An 18329-nucleotide genomic window follows, 5' to 3' on the forward strand; every position below is an offset into this window, starting at 1 on the left:
CCTCGCTACATATTCGTCGCCAGACCCACTGGCTCCAGGTCATCTACAAGTCCATGCTAGGTAAAGCTCCGCCTTATCTCAGTTCACTGGTCACTATGGCAACACCCATCCGTAGCACGCGCTCCAGCAGGTGTATCTCACTGATCATCCCTAAAGCCAACACCTCATTTGGCCGCCTTTCGTTCCAGTACTCTGCTGCCTGTGACTGGAACGAATTGCAAAAAAAAAAAATCGCTGAAGTTGGAGACTTTTACCTCCCTCAAAAAATTCAAACATCTGCTATGTGAGCAGCTAACCGATCGCTGCAGCTGTACATAGTCTATTGGTAAATAGCCACCCATTTTCACCTACCTCATCCCCATACTGTTTTTATTTATTTACTTTTCTGCTCTTTTGCACACCAATATCTCTACCTGTACATGACCATCTGATCATTTATCACTCCAGTGTTAATCTGCAAAATTGTAATTATTCGCCTACCTCCTCATGCCTTTTGCACACAATGTATATAGACTCCCCTTTTTTTCTACTGTGTTATTGACTTGTTAATTGTTTACTCCATGTGTAACTCTGTGTTGTCTGTTCACACTGCTATGCTTTATCTTGGCCAGGTCGCAGTTGCAAATGAGAACTTGTTCTCAACTAGCCTACCTGGTTAAATAAAGGTGAAATTTTTTTCCCCCACCATTTCCACTGCATTTCAGCCCTGCCACAAAAGGACCAGCTGACAACATGTCAGTGATTCTCTCGTTAACTTCTTGGATATAGGGGGCGCTCTTTTAATTTATGGATAAAAAAACGTGCCCGTTTTAAGTGCAATATTTTGTCACGAAAAGATGCTCGACTATGCATATAATTGGCAGCTTTGGAAAGAAAACACTCTAAGGTTTCCAAAACTGCAAAGATATTATCTGTGAGTGCCACAGAACTCATGCTACAGGCGAAACCAAGATGAAACCTCAAACAGGAAATCAGCAGAATTTCTGAGGCTCTGTTTTCCATTGTCTCCTTATATGGCTGTGAATGTGCCATGAACAAGCTTAAGCTTTGTGCCGTTTGTCCAAGGTGTCTGCAGCATTGTGACGTATTTGTAGGCATATCATTGGAAGATTGGCCATAAGAGACTACATTTACCACGGGTCCGCCCGGTGTCCTTTGTGTAAATTGGTGCGTAATCTTCAGCCGCAGGCATTTTCTCCTGGGATTCAGAGGGGAAAGCACACTTCCACGAACGAAATATCATCGAAGAGATATGTGAAAAACACCTTGAGGATTGGTTCTAAACAACGTTTGCCATGTTTCAGTCGATATTATGGAGTTAATTTGGAAAAAAGTTCGGCGTTTTGAAGACTGAATTTTCGTTTTTTTTTTTAGTAGCCAAACGGAGCAATTTCTCCTAAACAAATCATCTTTCAGGAAAAACGGAGCATTTGCTATCTAACTGAGAGTCTCCTCATTGAAAACATCTGAAGTTCTTCAAAGGTAATGATTTTATTTGAATGATTTTCTGTTTTTTGTGAAAATGTTGTCTGCTGATGCTAACGCTAAATGCTACGCTAGCTGCGCTAGCTGTTACACAAATGCTTATTTTGCAATGGTTGAGAAGCATATTTTGAAAATCTGAGATGACAGTGTTGTAAACAAAAGGCTAAGCTTGAGAGCTAGCATATTAATTTCATTTCATTTGCGATTTTCATGAATAGTTAACGTTGTGTTATGCTAATGAGCTGCGGGGATAATTACACTCCTGGATACAGGTTTTTTTCGTAGCTAAACGTGACGCACCAAACGGAGCGATTTCTCCTAAACAAATAATCTTTCAGGAAAAACTGAGCATTTGCTATCTAACTGAGAGTCTCCTCATTGAAAACATCTGAAGTTCTTCAAAGGTAATGATTTTATTTGAATGATTTTCTGGTTTTTGTGAAAATGTTGCCTGCTAATGCTAATGCTAAATGCTACGCTAGGTGCGCTAGCTGTTACACAAATGCTTATTTTGCAATGGTTGAGAAGCATATTTTGAAAATCTGAGATGACAGTGTTGTTAACAAAAGGCTAAGCTTGAGAGCTAGCATATTAATTTCATTTCATTTGCGATTTTCATGAATAGTTAACGTTGTGTTATGCTAATGAGCTGCGGGGATAATTACACTCCTGGATACAGGTTTTTTTCGTAGCTAAACGTGACGCACCAAACGGAGCGATTTCTCCTAAACAAATAATCTTTCAGGAAAAACTGAGCATTTGCTATCTAACTGAGAGTCTCCTCATTGAAAACATCTGAAGTTCTTCAAAGGTAATGATTTTATTTGAATGATTTTCTGGTTTTTGTGAAAATGTTGCCTGCTAATGCTAATGCTACGCTAGGTGCGCTAGCTGTTACACAAATGCTTATTTTGCAATGGTTGAGAAGAATATTTTGAAAATCTGAGATGACAGTGTTGTTAACAAAAGGCTAAGCTTGAGAGCTAGCATATTTATTTCATTTCATTTGCGATTTTCATGAATAGTTAACGTTGCGTTATGGTAATGAGCTTGAGGCTGTATTCACGATCCCGGATCCGGGATAGCTCGACGCAACAGGTTAACACAGGTGTGAGTGTTGACGAGGACAAGGCTGGAGATCACTCTGTCATGCTGATTGAGTTCGAATAACAGACTGGAAGCTTCAAAAGGAGGGGTGCTTGGAATCATTGTTCTTCCTCTGTCAACCATGGTTAACTGCAAGGAAACACGTGCCGTCATCATTGCTTTGCACAAAAAGGGCTTCACAGGAAAGGATATTGCTGCCAGCAAGATTGCACCTAAATCAACCATTTATCGGATCATCAAGAACTTCAAGGAGAGCGGTTCAATTGTTGTAAAGAAGGCTTCAGGGCGCCCAAGAAAGTCCGGCAAGCGCCAAGACCATCTCCTAAAGTTGATTCAGCTGCGGGACCAGTACAGAGCTTGCTCAGGCATGGCAGCAGGCAGGTGTGAGTGCATCTGCACGCACAGTGAGGCGAAGACTTTTGGAGGATGGCCTGGTTCTCAAGAAGGGCAGCAAAGAAGCCACTCCTCTCCAGGAAAAACATCAGGGACAGACTGATATTCTGCAAAAGGTACAGGGATTGGACTGCTGAGGACTGGGGTAAAGTCATTTTCTCTGACGAATCCCCTTTCCGGTTGTTTGGGGCATCCGGAAAAAAACTTGTCCGGAGAAGACAAAGTGAGCGTTACATATCAGTCCTGTGTCATGCCAACAGTAAAGCATCCTGAGACCATTCATGTGTGGGGTTGCTTCTCAGCCAAGGGAGTGGGCTCACTCACAATTTTGCCTAAGAACACAGCCATGGATAAAGAATGGTACCAACATATCCTCCGAGAGCAACTTCTGCCAACCATCCAGGAACAGTTTGGTGACGAACAATGCCTTTTCCAGCATGATGGAGCACCTTGCCATAAAGCAAAAGTGATAACTAAGTGGCTCGGGGAACAAAACATCGATATTTTGGGTCCATGGCAAGGAAACTCCCCAGACCTTAATCCCATTGAGAACTTGTGGTCAATCCTCAAGAGGCGGGTGGACAAACAAAAATCCACAAATTCTGACTAACTCCAAGCATTGATTATGCAAGAATGGGCTGCCATCAGTCAGGATGTGGCCCAGAAGTTAACTAACAGCATGCCAGGGCGGATTGCAGAGGTCTTGAAAAAGAAGGGTCAACACTGCAAATATTGACTCTTTGCATCAACCTTCTGTAATTGTCAATAAAAGCCTTTGCCACTTATGAAATGCTTGTAATTAAACTTCAGTATTCCAATGTAACATCTGGCAATCTAAAGACACTGAGGCAGCGGACTTTGTGAAAATTTATATTTGTGTCATTCTCAAAATGTTTGGCCACGACTGTATATCTGCATTTCTTGCTGTTTGGGGTTTTATGCTGGGTTTCTGTATAGCACTTTGTGACATTGGCTGATGTAAAAAGGGCTTTATAATTACATTTGATTGATTAATTTATTCACAGTCTTCTTGGTAAGCCAACTCAAGCGTAGATTTGGCCTTGTGTTTTAGGTTATTGTCCTGCTGAAAGGTGAATTCATCGCCCAGTGTCTGGTGGAAAGCAGACTGAACCAGATTTAGCCTGTGCTTACCTCCATTTCATACATTTTTTATCCTGAAAAACTCCCCAATACTTAACGATTATAAGCATACCCATAACATGATGCAGCTACCACAACGCTTGAAAATATGGAGCGGTACTCAGTAATGTTAACACTTTGTATTCAGGACAAAAATTTCCTTGCTTTGCCTCATTTTTTGCAGTGTTTCTTCAGTGCCTAGTTACCAAACAGGATTTACATAAAAAAATAATAATCTTTATTTAACTTGGCAAGTCATTTAAGAACAAATTCTTACTTACAATGATGGCCTACAGGGGAACGTTGGGTTAACTGCCTTGTTCAGGGGCAGAACGACAAATTTCTACCTTGTCAGCTTGGGGATTTGATCCAGCAACCTTTCGGTTACTGGCCCAATGCTCTAAACCCTAGGCTACCTGCCGACCCGCTACCTGCATGTTTTGGAATATATTTTTATTCTGTACAGGCTTCCTTCTTTCCACTCTGTCATTTAGGTTAGTATTTTGGAGTAACTACAATGGTGTTGATCCATCCTCAGTTTTCTCCTATCACAGCCATTAAATGCTGTTACTGTTTTAAAGTCCCTATTGGCCTCATGGTGAAATCCCTAAGCAGTTTTCCTTCCTCTCTGGGAACTGAGTTACACCTGTACACCTGTGTCTTTGTAGTGACTGGGTGTATTGATACACCATCCAAAGTAGAATTAATAACTTCACCATGCTCAAAGGGATATTTAATGTCTTTTAAATTAAAAATTAAAAACCCATCTACCAATGGGCACCGAAGACGTGGATGTCGATTAAGGCAGCCCCCAGGCACCTCTCTGATTCGGAGGGGTTGGGTTAAATGCGGAAGACACATTTCAGTTGAACCAACTGACTAGGTATCTCCCTTTCTAGGTATATCTCTGAAAACCTCCCTGGTCTTTGTGGTTGAATCTGTGTTTGAAATTCACTGCTTGACTGAGGGACCTTACAGATAATTGTATGGGGCAGAGTTGCGGTCATCTTTCAGAAATCATGTTAAACCCTATTATTGCACACAGAGAGTCCATGCAACTTAAGTGACTTGTTAACCCCCTAGAGTCGATTGACGTGCCGGTGCGTAATCTAAGTTATATAACAAAATAATCCCCATCAAAACCTGTCAGTTTAACCCTCCTGTTGTGCTCGTTTCATGTTAATTCATTCTGTGTTCCCAGTCCAAAATGACCGCCCCATTATAGCTGATTATAAATCCATAATAATACATATATTATCACCTAATGTTGTGTTAGATCTTTTTATCAACTTAAGTTCTTGTGAACATTACATGTTTTGAACTTCTATTTGCTATTTATGTCCTGTAGGCCTCATTGACCTGAGCTCATACAACTAGTTATGTCCTGTAGGCCTCATTGACCTGAGCTCATACAACTCGTTTTTGACTTACAAAAAGCATAATGTATGGATTATTTTGACTATAACAAATACTCAGATGAAATGTATTGTGCTATTTATCAGACTCATTTGTGACTCATCAGACTCATTTAACAAGGACTCTCTCCTCCTCACCAGTGTCATGATCAAAGATATGATCAAGAGCCTCACATACAGTATATCGTTTGGTCATTGTGCTGCAACAAAATTAATTGTGAGCAAGGCCTCAAAAAAGCTTTTATATACCAGAGCTGCGAGAAAAGTTCTATATTATTGAAACAATGCTGCGATTGTTTGTGAGAATGCCGACAGGTGTGATTCCCGTGGGGGAAAGGTTCTATTGGGTAAAGGTTCCCATGGGGGTTGCCATGGAAGCCAAGAAGGGGAGTGGTGTGTGTGTGTGTGTGTGTGTGCTCAAACACACATACATGTGGGGGTCTGGGAGAGGAAGTGTGTCCATCTGATGAATGGGCATGTGCCTGAACTCAATTTTATACACTAATTGTAGTCTCACCCATTCATGTCTAATGACAGGTCATTTTTGACCGGGAACACCACAGGTGTACAAAAGTTAAATAAAACACCCAGAATGTAATGAAAATCATCCAAATGTATTTTGTGTGTTCAGATGCCCTGTGCGGACAAAGTCATGGAACCTTATGACAATCAGATTAAATTAACTACATTTTTCAGAGAGAAAACGTGTAAATCGGTCCAATTCGACCGGAACTCAGCAGGAAGGCAAAGCTAGAGATATCTGTTTAATTGAACTGGATGAGTCTCAATCCAGCACATCCGCAATTGTCGCACTTCCACATCGGAGGTGGCAGAACTAGAGCGCTGTTAGTCAGACCATGACACATCCAGAAAATCATTCTTCTCACGTAAACGTCTGTAGAGTCCGAACGGTGTGGCCAACAAACTATTATGGCCACTATGGAAAAGGGAGATACCATTTTGCTATACGACCCCTACAAGTGTCAGGAGACTAGTCTGAAATCGGTACCGGTAATCGGTATCGGTACTGAAACCGGTAGAAATGTAATTTGTTTGGTAGCAACCGAACCGTTTGAGCTACAAATGAATGGGCAGCACATTTTTACTCCTGAACTTATTTAGGCTTGCAATATCAAAGGGGATAAATACTTATTCACTCAAGAAATTTCAACAATATTTTTGTTCAATTTGTAAAAATGTTGAAAAACATAATTTCACTTTGACATCATGGGGTATTGTGTGTAGGCCAGCAACAAAAAAATCTCAATTTAATCATTTTAAAAATGCAGGCTGTAACACAACAAAATGTGGAAACGGTCAAGGGGCGTGAACACTTTCTGAAGACACTGTATCAGTTTCACGGTTTAGAAAAGCCCTTTATGTATCTAATCCCCCCCCAAAAAGGTGTCATAACTATTTGGACAAATGCACTCATATGTGTCGTAAAAAGTTTGGTAATTGGTCCCATATTCTTAGCACGCAATGACTACATCAAGCTTGTGCACTTCCCCTACAATGTACACTACCGTTCAAAAGTTTGGGGTCACTTAGAAATGTCCTTGTTTTTTGGGGGAAAAAGCACATTTTTTGTCCATTAAAATAACATAAAATTGATCAGAAATGCAGTGTAGACATTGCTAATGTTGTAAATGATTATTGTAGCCAGAAACGGTAGATTTTTTATGTAATATCTACATAGGCGTACAGAGGCCTATTATCAGCAACCATCACTCCTGTGTTCCAATGGCACGTTGTGTTAGCTAATCCAAGTTGATCATTTTAAAAAGGCTAATTGATCATGAGAAAACCCTTTTGCAATTATGTTAGCAGAGCTGAAAACAACTGAGCAAGAGGACAAGTACATTGGAGTGTCTAGTTTGAGAAACAGACTCCTCACATGTCCTCAACTGGCAGCTCCATTAAATAGTACCCGCAAAACATTGGTCTCAACGTCAACGTCGGTAATTAAAACCACAAATGCTGATGCTCCAGATACTCACCTAGTCTAAAGAAGGCCAGTTTTATTGCTTCTTTAATCAGAACAACAGTTTTCAACAGTGCTAACATAATTGCAAAAGGGTTTTCTAATGATCAATTAGCCTTTTAAAATGATAAACTTGGATTAGCTAACACAACGTGCCATTGGAACACAGGAGTGATGGTTGCTGATAATGGGCCTCTGTACGCCTGTGTAGATATTCCATAAAAAATCTGCCGTTTCCAGCTACAATTGTAATTTACAACATTAACAATGTCTACACTTGTATTTCTGATCAATTTGATGTTATTTTAATGGACCAAAAAAAGTGATTTTCTTTCAAAAACAAGGACATTTCTAAGTGACACCAAACTTTTGAACGGTAGTGCATATGGGTGGGTGTTGAGATACATGCAGAGAAAGGATGGTCTACCTGTGCGCGTGGTGCCTACAGCGGCGGAGGGCTTGACGGCCATGTCGTCCCACCTCAGACAGGCCCACAGTAGCCTCAGCATCAGACTGACCCCTGCCAGGGACTTCACTGTCTGGAGACGGTACCTGCAAAGAGAGGCAAACAGGTTACCACACACACACATATACGCACGCACAAAGACAACTGGGGTCACCAACACACGCAGCCTGTGTCTGCTACCGTAAAGGTACATGGAAAAGAGCACGTACACACACACACACACACTTCATAAAATTCATAAGTCAACCCTGGCAGCCAGGTAAAATGACCGTGTTAGTTCCTTGTTGCCGAGGTTGGCTATGAACCTGTCTCTTTGGTAATGCTTCCAAAGCTTCCTCAATTGGCCATTTAAAAAGGTTGAACAAATGTTTAATTTTTTTAAACAAAAAAACATATTGGGACAGTAAAGGAGTGCATCCCAAAAGGCACTCTAATCCCTATAGAGTGCACTACTATACCATAGTATGCCATAGGGCCCTGGTCAAAAGTAGTGCACTACATAGGGAACAGGGTGCCATTTGGGATGCACAAAGGGAAAGACATTCCTCCTTGTCCAGTGTGACTGACTGACCGCAGGCAGGGAAAACATCCTCTGAGTGGTTAATGCGCAACGTGAATATCCTGACACTTGCAGACCGCCAGTATGATTCACGTCTAGCAGTAAAAAGGCAGTAAAAAGGCGGTGGTCAAAATAACCTGAGGTCTCTCTGCGAGAGCCACGACAGAGTCACAGGGGCCAAACCCACTAACGGCAAACAGAAGGCATAACCGACAAATCAACAGGACAAGACGTGAATATCGTTCGCCGGAGCATTAATTCTCGAGAGGTCCCAGTTATTGTGATGCAGTGACTGTATCATAGCTCAGAGTTGATGGAGCGCAAGGCAGAAACTAACGCTAATCATAAATCAGATGGAGCACTAGAAAACCCATATATTTAAAGCCCTGAGTTCTCTCTAGCCAGGTAGTCTGGCAAAACTCAGGGCCTTAATCATATCAAATAATGGCAGTTAGTTAAAGCGCTAACCCGTTGAAAACAGGGGCTCCAATGAGAAATCTCAAAAACTGTGTTCTCACCTCCATGTGATGCCATAGGTGGGTCTGGGCGAGGGGTAGGGCCAGATGTCCTGGGCCGGCTTGGCATTGTAGCTGAAGATGGACACCTCACGGATGCCACCCCGCCGTGCCAGCTTCTTCAGGTCGTTGTTGGGCAGGACAAAGATGCTCTTACGCTGGCTCTTAGTAACAAACTTGCGGTAGGATGGCAAGGCGGTTCCCGAGCGCGTCTTCTTGGTGCGCGAGAACTTGAGGAGGCGAACGCGGCCCTTGGTGGAGGTCGACGAGGTCACGACCCCCGAAACAGAGGAGGTTGAACGAGAGGACTCCTTGCAGGCGGCGAAGAGCGTGGTCTTGTACTCGGTCACCGTTTCGCTCTGGCTCTCGTCCGATTGGCTGTCGGGCGTGGGTGAGCGCATTTTGGTCACAGTGGTTTTGGTCATGGTGGTGAGCGTGGACACCGCGCTGTTCTCGGTGGTTGAGACAATGGGCGCGGGCGTCGTCCCCGAAGAGCTTGAGACCCCCGCCATTAGCCGAGACTCTGTGGATACCGTGGTGGTTGTTGTGGTGGTTACCTGGGTGAGTATGGTCTTACAGAGGGATCCCACCCCACTGTTGCTGCTCTCCTCCGCAGAGCGCACCGACGAGGGGGACATTTTGTTGGGCGTGGCAGCATCAGGCTTAACTTCCATGGGCTGGGTGTTTTTGAGCTGCTGGGTGGTCGTAGTTCCGAGCGCCTCCATGTTGTTTTCCAGCCTGGCCACCTTCACCGGGGGCTGGCAGTCCTGCACCGATACTATGACCTTGCTCTCCACCTCTACCCTTAGAGCTGGCCTTGGTTCCGTGCTGTCAGGCCCGGTCATCTCAGCTACAGGGGCCACTATGCCATTGAGCAAGGGCTTTAGGGGCGAGACTACTTGACCCTCTCCCTCCGCCTTGCCTAGGCTATTCACTTTGACCTCAGAGCTGTTAGTGTGAGCGTTGGAGGGCTCGTTTGGAGTTGGTAAAGAGTTGATCAAGGCTTTAGCCTCCATGCTGTCATTTCCATTGATCTGAGGTAGAGAGGAGGGCTGGGACCCAGTGGCGATGGCCTCAGTGCTGCTCTGTCCGTTGCCCTGCATCTCCTCGGGCACCTTCCCGTTCTTGTCTGTGCTTTGCTGGGGGGGTTTAGGAACGGTAGCTGCACTATGGCTGCCCTCCTGGGTTATACTGCTTGGAGGAATTGTTGTGGAGTGGGGTTTAAAAATGGCCACTTCAGGTCCTGCACCCTCGGTGGAAGCGGGCATGTCGCTGGTAGACTCTGATGGTCTGCCAGTGTAGTGGATCCCACCTGAACTCTGAGTTTCCATTGGTTCCGCTGTGCTGCTGGGCCTTTTAAGGCCTTCCCGCCCTGAACCGGCCCCTGTGGGCCCTATAGTCCTCTCAGGGAGGTCTCCCTCCTGTTTCTGGGGGGTCTTTTGGTTTTGTGTCCTAGGGAATGCTTCAGCTGCAGGCTCTTTGGCTGGGGTCGCTGTGGCTGGGTGAGGGAACCCCTCAGCGGTCTTTGAAGGGCCCGCCTGCACCTCCCCTTTGACTGACAACGGAGCAAGCGCAGGTGGCACCGAAGGGGTGCTGAACTCCAATTTCACTGTGGGACTCTGGGCCTGGGTCGGAGTTTGGGGCTGGAGTGGGGACTGCGGCAGGGCCGGGGTGGTCTTCGCTGGGGTAGGCTTGGCCAGGGAGCCCTGAGCCCTCTGCTTCTCCTCCAGGGCGTGCTGCTTGACGCGCCGCTCCAGCAGACCGTCCAGCTTGGAGGCCTTGACCTTCTTCTCGTAGGCCACGCGCGTCAGGAAGCCCTGGGCCACGTCCACCACGTCGTAGTTGAAGGGCCTTGCATTCCCCTCACCGAGCTCCTGCCTCACGCACGTCGTCTCCGTCTCGGTCCCCGGGCTGCTGCAGGTCCCTGAGAGAAAAACAAAATGGACACATAAGTTACTGGATCGTTTTTCTTATCCTCTCTTGTCAGAACAATGGCGAAGAAGCTTAGTGCCCAAGTTTGGAAGTATATGAGCCTCTCTTCACATTGGCATGTAGAGCAGTATAAGATCTGATTGATTCAATAATACGTGTGACTGATATAGCATGCATTTATTTAGCTTTAACTTCGCTAACTATCAACAAGGGAGTCAATGACCGTCTATAAAAGCGCTAACCTTTTTCATCGTCTTGTCCTGAGTCTGAGAGGCTAGGGTCCAACTCCATCTTGTCAGCAGCCTCCTCTGCAGCAGAGTCTTGCATCTTCACCTTCGCTGGCCCGTCACTCTCGTCTTTCATTCCCTCCTCTGACTTTTCCTTGGTCTGCTCTCCTGACAGGCGGTCTGCTGAGGGCTCTGGGGTGACAGTGTTGGTGGTGGTTGCACCCCCATCTTTCTCTACGGGTCTTCTGCTTCCCTGGGGTTCTGAAACTACAGTTGTTTTGAACAACCTTGGCCTTGGGCCCAAGTCCAGCAAGTTGCATTTCTCGCCACGTCTGGCAGCTGCAACGGAAGAAAACATACATGTTTTAGTTATCATAGCCACATTTATATTAGTAGTCAATTTCACAGGGGACGTTATCCCATGTGACTTAATAATTGAATCGTACATTTATCACAACTTTTGGCAATTAGGAAATAAGAGGTGTTTGACAGCTACGGGTACATTTGTCCACTGAATTCCTTGATTTCTTTCAAACCAAATCATAGCGATGGATAAAGATCTCTATTTGGATATATTTTGTTTTTGCATTGACATTGCCAGTGCTGTCACAGATGCCATAAAGGCACAGATACAAAGATGAGAGCTCTATCTATCTCTATGAAGAGGACACAAACTAGAACGCTCCTGCTGACCTTCCAGCTCGGCGCGGTAGTTGGCGTTGGTGTTGCCAGGCAGCTTGGTCAGGAAGCGGTGCACATGCGTCTTGCTGATCCAACTCCAGCCGCCCCAGCCCGTCACGCGATACTCCTCTCCCTTCTGCTTCCACACCTTCACACGGGAGAGAGAAAGGCGGAAAGAGCGGAATGACGAAAGTGAAAAGGAGAGAGAGGGGGGAGGATACAAAGGGAAGAAGAAATCGGGCAGCAGAGAGAGAAGCAGGGAGCGAGCGATAAAGGAAGGGGACAGTAGTGAGAGGAGGAAGGGAAGAGAGAGAGAAATGAGAGGGCCAGAGGGTATTCACACCCACCATTAAGTAAACACATCTAGTAGGGCCACTATGTGAAAGTTGACACTTCCCCCGGAGCTCGGACACTCACGCCTCATCAAAGGGCTTTTTAGCACCGTTCGCCATTCTGGGAGGCAGGAAGTTGCAATTAAACACGTCCTGGCGATTAGGGGTGATGGTGAACGGCCCCGGTCATAAATAGTGTGGTAGCGCTTCGACTTAAAAGGGCCCGGGCTCGGTCGGTAAACAAGGGCCAAATGAAAAGGGTGTATGTGTCTGTGCATGTGTAGCAGCCCTTAAGTGTGTGTGTGGGTGTCTGAGTGAGTGTGTCTGTGTGCGAGTGTTTGTGTTGTGATTGTGTTTGTGTTGTGATTGTGTGTTGTGTGTGTGTGTGTGTGTGATACCTGGTGCTTGATGGGGAAGGTGTACTTGACCCAGGTGGCCTGCTGCATGGTCTCCTCGTCCTCCAGCTTCTTCTCCCTCTTCTTCACCTTCTCCTTCTCCTCCCGCTCCATGGACGTCATACGGTGTAGCCTGCATGGTGGCACAGAAAGGGGGACGAGAGAGAAAGTCAAAACACGGTCAGTTCAAAAGCGGCTTCCTTCAAGAGGGTAAACTCCCTTGTTGCTCTTGGCAAGGCCCCAAGCAACACACACACACAAATGATGCGAGCCCCTTGACTGACTCTGCACACCCACCTTTACTATAACATAATCAAGTCTTAAGAGGAGGAGGGCTGGGGTCTTTACCCATCAGTAGAACAGGTAGCAGTGTTTCCCCTAGTGTATAAATAATGTGCTACATACCGGGGGTGGGCCATTTTATCTGCTGCTAGTCACCTCTGGGTAAACTGGTCTTAGTGTGAGGGACGGGAGGGGACAGAGGAGCTGCTAGAGCAGGGCAACGGGGGTGGGCCATTTTATCTGCTGCTAGTCACCTCTGGGTAAACTGGTCTTAGTGTGAGGGACGGGAGGGGACAGAGGAGCTGCTAGAGCAGGGCAACGTTCCATGTGGCGCACTATTCCCTATGTAGCGCACTACTTTTGTAGTGTACTATATAGGGAATAGGATTACATTTGGAAGGCACTGTGTGGCAATGTTAATACAAGCATATCACTTTAAATGCATACTGAATGCATTGCTTCATACTATTTTTTACTTTTTATTTAACCAGGCAGGTCAAGATTTGATTCTTATTTACAGCCAGGGATCGATCCCGGGTCTGTAGTGACGCCTCTAGCAGTGCCTTAGACTGGTGCACCACTCGGGAGGCCCACTGGGGATGTAACGAATCACCGATACACAGTTGAAATGTCTCGCGAAAGACGGCTTCCTTCCCCACGTGAGGCTAGATTGGCACTAAAATCAGGTACAGATTGCGCTAAAGCAAAAAGCTAATTGTAATTCCTAACAGTCATGGGAGCCTGGGACTTGATAAACCGGAGAAGTTTATCCAACAAGAGTCCAAGGACAGAGGGATACACTAGCTAGAACCTTCTCAAAAAAAGCATGACAGTGGCTGGCCAATTGCATTGTTTCCCCCCACAGTGATCATCAGGTTGTACTGAAGGTGACAGGGAAACATGTGTGGACTAAAAAAAAACAAGCATAAAACCGCATGTATCACAAAGCATGAGCAAATTAATTAAGACAGCTACAGTAAACAGACAGCTACAGTAAACAGACAGCTACAGTAAACAGACAGCTACAGTAATTTTGAGAAACATTGATAAACAGTTTGGTTGATTTTTGGGGTAAAATGAATGAGTTTGATAAGCAGCTAGCTCGCAGTTTGCTAGCTCCCATGCCAATGTCAAGTCTTTCAAAACAAATATCTGACTAACTCTGAAAATATGAAGTTATTTCAGAATCAAAAAGTTAACTGCCTAGCGCACTATGCTTTGAGACATTATGTTAGCTACTTATCCCCAGTAACATAGCGTTTTCACTTATTGCATCTGCATGCTTGTTGCGTTCTTCCTGGTACACTTTGTGAGCTGGCTGCTCGTGCTAAACAGAATAATTTAATCTGTTCAAAATGACACAACGACAAGGTTCCAGTTTAACAACGTTCACTCAACCGTTTCAGCACAATACATGGTTGCCATTGCACTCAGGCCAGGTTCATCAACAAAGACTCCTGCGCAGGTGCATTAATAACGGAGTGATAGCACTGTAATAACAGAAATATAGGGATACTTAAAACAGGAATTTAACAATCCCCCACTTTTCTTTAAAGAATAAAACATCAAAAACATAATTAAACGTCGCAACTATTATTTAAGTTACCCATTACAGATGGGTTGTGTGACAAAATGATTTGTATAACTCAAGCTGCCACTTTCCATTACTGAGTGCCTTTAGGAGCCGCCTTTGGCGTGGCAGGTAGCCTAGTGGCTAGATCTTTGGACCTGTAATTGAAAGGTTAAGTCTGTCGTTCTGCCCCTGAACAAGGCAGTTAACCTACTGTTCCTAGGCCGCCATTGTAAATAAGAATGTGTTCTTAACTGACTTGCCTTGTTAAATAAAGGTTAAATAAAAACCTCTAGCCACTAGACGTGCTTTAGGCACTATTCCAGTTAAGGATTCTTTAAGGGTACACACCCACCTTTTCTGAGACACATTCTTGGCCAATGTCTTTGACTTCCACAAACACTACATTTTCCCTCCAATTACAGGGCTCATCTAGTTTAGCTGCGTCAAAAGACACGTCCTTTGTTTCTCGATTTTCCATTGGTTCAATTCTGAGCTTATTAAAAAGTGACAGGTCAGCTGACCCGGTTGTACCAGAAAGTGTAGCTGGTTCAGAGTACTGCAAGTTGTACCAGTTCTGGTGTTTTCCTTTGGCTTTTCCTGCTCGTCCAATGACGGTTGCTGTGTGTGGAATACCACTTTCTCTGTCCATGTTTTTAACAGTTTGTCCAGTTTTCAGATTGGAACAACCATGTTCTCTTAACCATTGTGGCTGTTGAATGTTTTCCTAATTTGAACTCTCAATAGTATTTACCTGTGTCATGGTTGACGGTCTATGTTCCATTTCCTGTATCAGTTTCAGTGACCATTAGGGATGCACGATATATCGGTGAACATTACCTAAAAATGCCAACATCGGTATCAGCTGATGTCTAGTTGAACGCTGATGTGCAAAACCGATGTCAAAGCTGATGTGCATACCTATATAACGTAGGTACATGTCTTAATGACGCCATGTAAAGTTAGCGCTAAACATGCAACACAGCATTCATAACCTAGCCCACAATGTTTGCTGTGTGGATCGAGCAGTCAACGAGTCGACCAAGTTTGACCCGATCGGAGTTACACAGTAATAGCGTCACTGCTATTAGCTTCAAGACATACATACTATGGAACGTCGTTTGGGTCTTTGCGTGTCAAAAAAGATACAGTAGCACTGTTAAAGCTGTACAAAAATGTCTGCAAACAAGCAAACACTGGCCACGAATGATGTGTTTACAATACCACGTTGGTAATAAAGCATCATTTGTACGACCGCAACTTTTGGGGTAGCTAGCTTTAGCTTGGTACCTAGCTAGCACCAATACAACCAGCCTGAAAACAATAACCAGTGGAAACTGCAGTCATATTTATTATTCGTTGCAATGATTTTGGAATCCTTTTGAGTAAGTATTAGCTAGGTGGCCACATTGAAATTGAACTTCAGTTCATGAAAATAAATAGCTAGCCAGCTACTTAACCCTGTTGCCCAAAGATAATGTTATAAGCAGCCAGCAAGCTTCATCTGGCTAGTGAGGCTCAACCGGACTTGGTTATGTGTTGTGAAGCAATAAGGATTAGGCACAATAGTGGAATTTGCGGTTTGCCCTCAAAATAAAAGTAGGTGATTGACAGTGATGCAAATGAATACTAATAGTAGAATTATGCCATACTTTTATTTTGAAGGCTAACCGCAGTCTACTATTGTGGCTAGCTTAAAAAAAAAAGAAGAAGACCAGCACTGTAGGTGCGCGAGACAACTTCACCAGCATCATAGCATACGTATCGATGAATCGTTGTGACAAGAAATACAAGTGAAAGTGTAATCAATGTGTAATAACTATGTCAAAAATGTATGAACATGTTAAATTATTATATGACGTGCAGTCATATTCAGGTCCTGATTGGTCAAGCATATTTGACACGTAAAGACCCAAACTGCATTCCATAGAAATCCTGGTTGAGAACGAAACAAATGAATTTTTTTTGTTTTTACCTTTATTTAACTAGGCAAGTCAGTTAAGAACAAATTATTATTTACAATGACAGCCTACCCCGGCCAACGCTGGGCCAACTGTGCACCATCCTATGGGACTCCCAATCACAGCTGGATGTGATACAGCCTGGATTCGAACCAGGGACTGTAGTGACGCCTCTTGCACTGAGATGCCATGCCATGCCTTAGACCCCTGCATCCATGTGTGTTCACTTTTAACTGTACTAGAATGCTTAAAAGGCTGCTAAAATGTTAAATATTGATTATCGATATCGGGGTTTTTGTCAAGGAAAATATTGGATATCGGTATCGGCCAAAAATGTCATATCGGTGCATCACTAGAGGCCATATCCTTGGATGCAACATCTGGTAGGTTTGTGTCTGTTAATGTGTCCTTGTGGTCATTTTCAGTAGGAGGCTGATTCTCAGCAACAGCCCCTCCATCTTGTTGATCATTTACTTTCCGCAATCTTGAGTGATACACCCTGACAATGGTGCCTCACAAATATCACCACACCATCTTAGCCAATGACGACTCCCGGTCCTTTCCACTCTTGACAGTCAACTCGTTTGTCGTGCACTTTGTTTCCAGTCTCGTACTTCTCATCCGTGGGTTGAAGAGGTTAATGCCGAGTCCTGTGAATTCTCTCTGAACACTCTGCTTCAGTGAAAGCTTTTCTTTCTGTATGTCGTGCTGAAAGGTGCTGTCCCACCCATGCACTCACACTGGTCCCTTCTAGTGCTGGTGACTTGTCAACCAGTACAGAGGGAAGATCAGGGTTCTGCCCCAACACTAGTTGGTATGGGCTGTAACCATCAACATTGTGCATTGAGTTTTTAATAGTAGGGACCACCTATTTCAATGTGACTTAGTCTGACCAATTTTGCCAGTGTCCTAACTCTCTTGGTAGAATGGACGATTCTCCCATCTCCAAATTTGAAAGCTCGGTTGCTTAGTGTGTCAATCATAGTTTGTACTTATTTCATATTTAGTTCACTGACATAGCTATCAAGCCATTTTGCACCACACACTGTGTGTGTACACGCAGTATCAATCATAGCAGATCCTAAGGATTCAACTATGAAGAAGATTGGTTTGAAAACAGTGTAATGTTACACAGCTCTATCTCTGTGTTTACATTTTCCTCTGTTAGTTTAACTTGTTCATTTTACGAGGACAGTCTTTAAACAAACGGTAAGTGCATTGACAAAAAGCACATTTTAATCTCCTTCCATATCTGTCCAGTGGATTTGTACCGGGCAATGGCGCCCTCATCTGGTCGTCGTGAGAACGTGACTTTTTGGCGCCTTTTCTCTGCTGCTCAGTGTAATATGCTGCGTCACTCACTCGCATTCCATCTGTTATTGGCACGATAGACGTCTTTTCACCCACATTTATTTTTAGTGCCGACTTCATTGACGCAAAAGTCAGCACTGTACAAGCAGTCAAAAGCCAACTGTCCAGACAGGCAGTATCTATCAACTTGAAAGCTAACACTGCATCCTGGAGAACCATATCGTACTTGCGCATCCTATTGTACCTCTGTTCGAAATCAATTAACGTTATGTAGTCCGTCATTGCAACCGAAATGTCTCTAGTAACACTGTCAACGTTTGAATGTCTCGTAGGCACGGTATTTCGCATCTTTAAGAAACACAGAATCCAGCGCTCTAATCAAAGTTCCCGTACCATCATCCTTATTCAAATCCTCAACAGATATTTCCAGTGCTGTATCTCTCGCTCATCCTCCGAGCGATAATACCACCTCAAGTGCTTGCTTTTTCTTGTCCAGATTAGTAAATTCATATTCCCACTTTCATGCGACCTGTTATCGTCGAAGCAAGGTGGCACATTGTAGTTATTAACCATC

The 18329-nt window shown here is 44.3% G+C and overlaps 1 protein-coding gene across 3 annotated transcripts in view; it reads right to left on the reverse strand.

The window, feature by feature from the left end:
• The window catches only part of LOC112230356 (nucleosome-remodeling factor subunit BPTF), a 50664-nt gene that overhangs the window by 11541 nt on the left and 20794 nt on the right, over nucleotides 1–18329 (reverse strand). For all 3 annotated transcript variants that reach the window (XM_024396609.2, XM_024396608.2, XM_024396610.2), the window contains exons 10-14: nucleotides 12635–12764; nucleotides 11917–12052; nucleotides 11239–11562; nucleotides 9068–10988; nucleotides 7952–8076 (exon numbers count right to left, since the gene is read on the reverse strand). In XM_024396609.2, coding sequence (XP_024252377.2) covers nucleotides 7952–8076; nucleotides 9068–10988; nucleotides 11239–11562; nucleotides 11917–12052; nucleotides 12635–12764 — 2636 coding nt within the window. The remainder of the gene's footprint in view (nucleotides 1–7951; nucleotides 8077–9067; nucleotides 10989–11238; nucleotides 11563–11916; nucleotides 12053–12634; nucleotides 12765–18329) is intronic.

The sequence above is a fragment of the Oncorhynchus tshawytscha genome, linkage group LG32 (assembly GCF_018296145.1).
Source record: "Oncorhynchus tshawytscha isolate Ot180627B linkage group LG32, Otsh_v2.0, whole genome shotgun sequence".
NCBI lineage: Eukaryota > Metazoa > Chordata > Actinopteri > Salmoniformes > Salmonidae > Oncorhynchus > Oncorhynchus tshawytscha.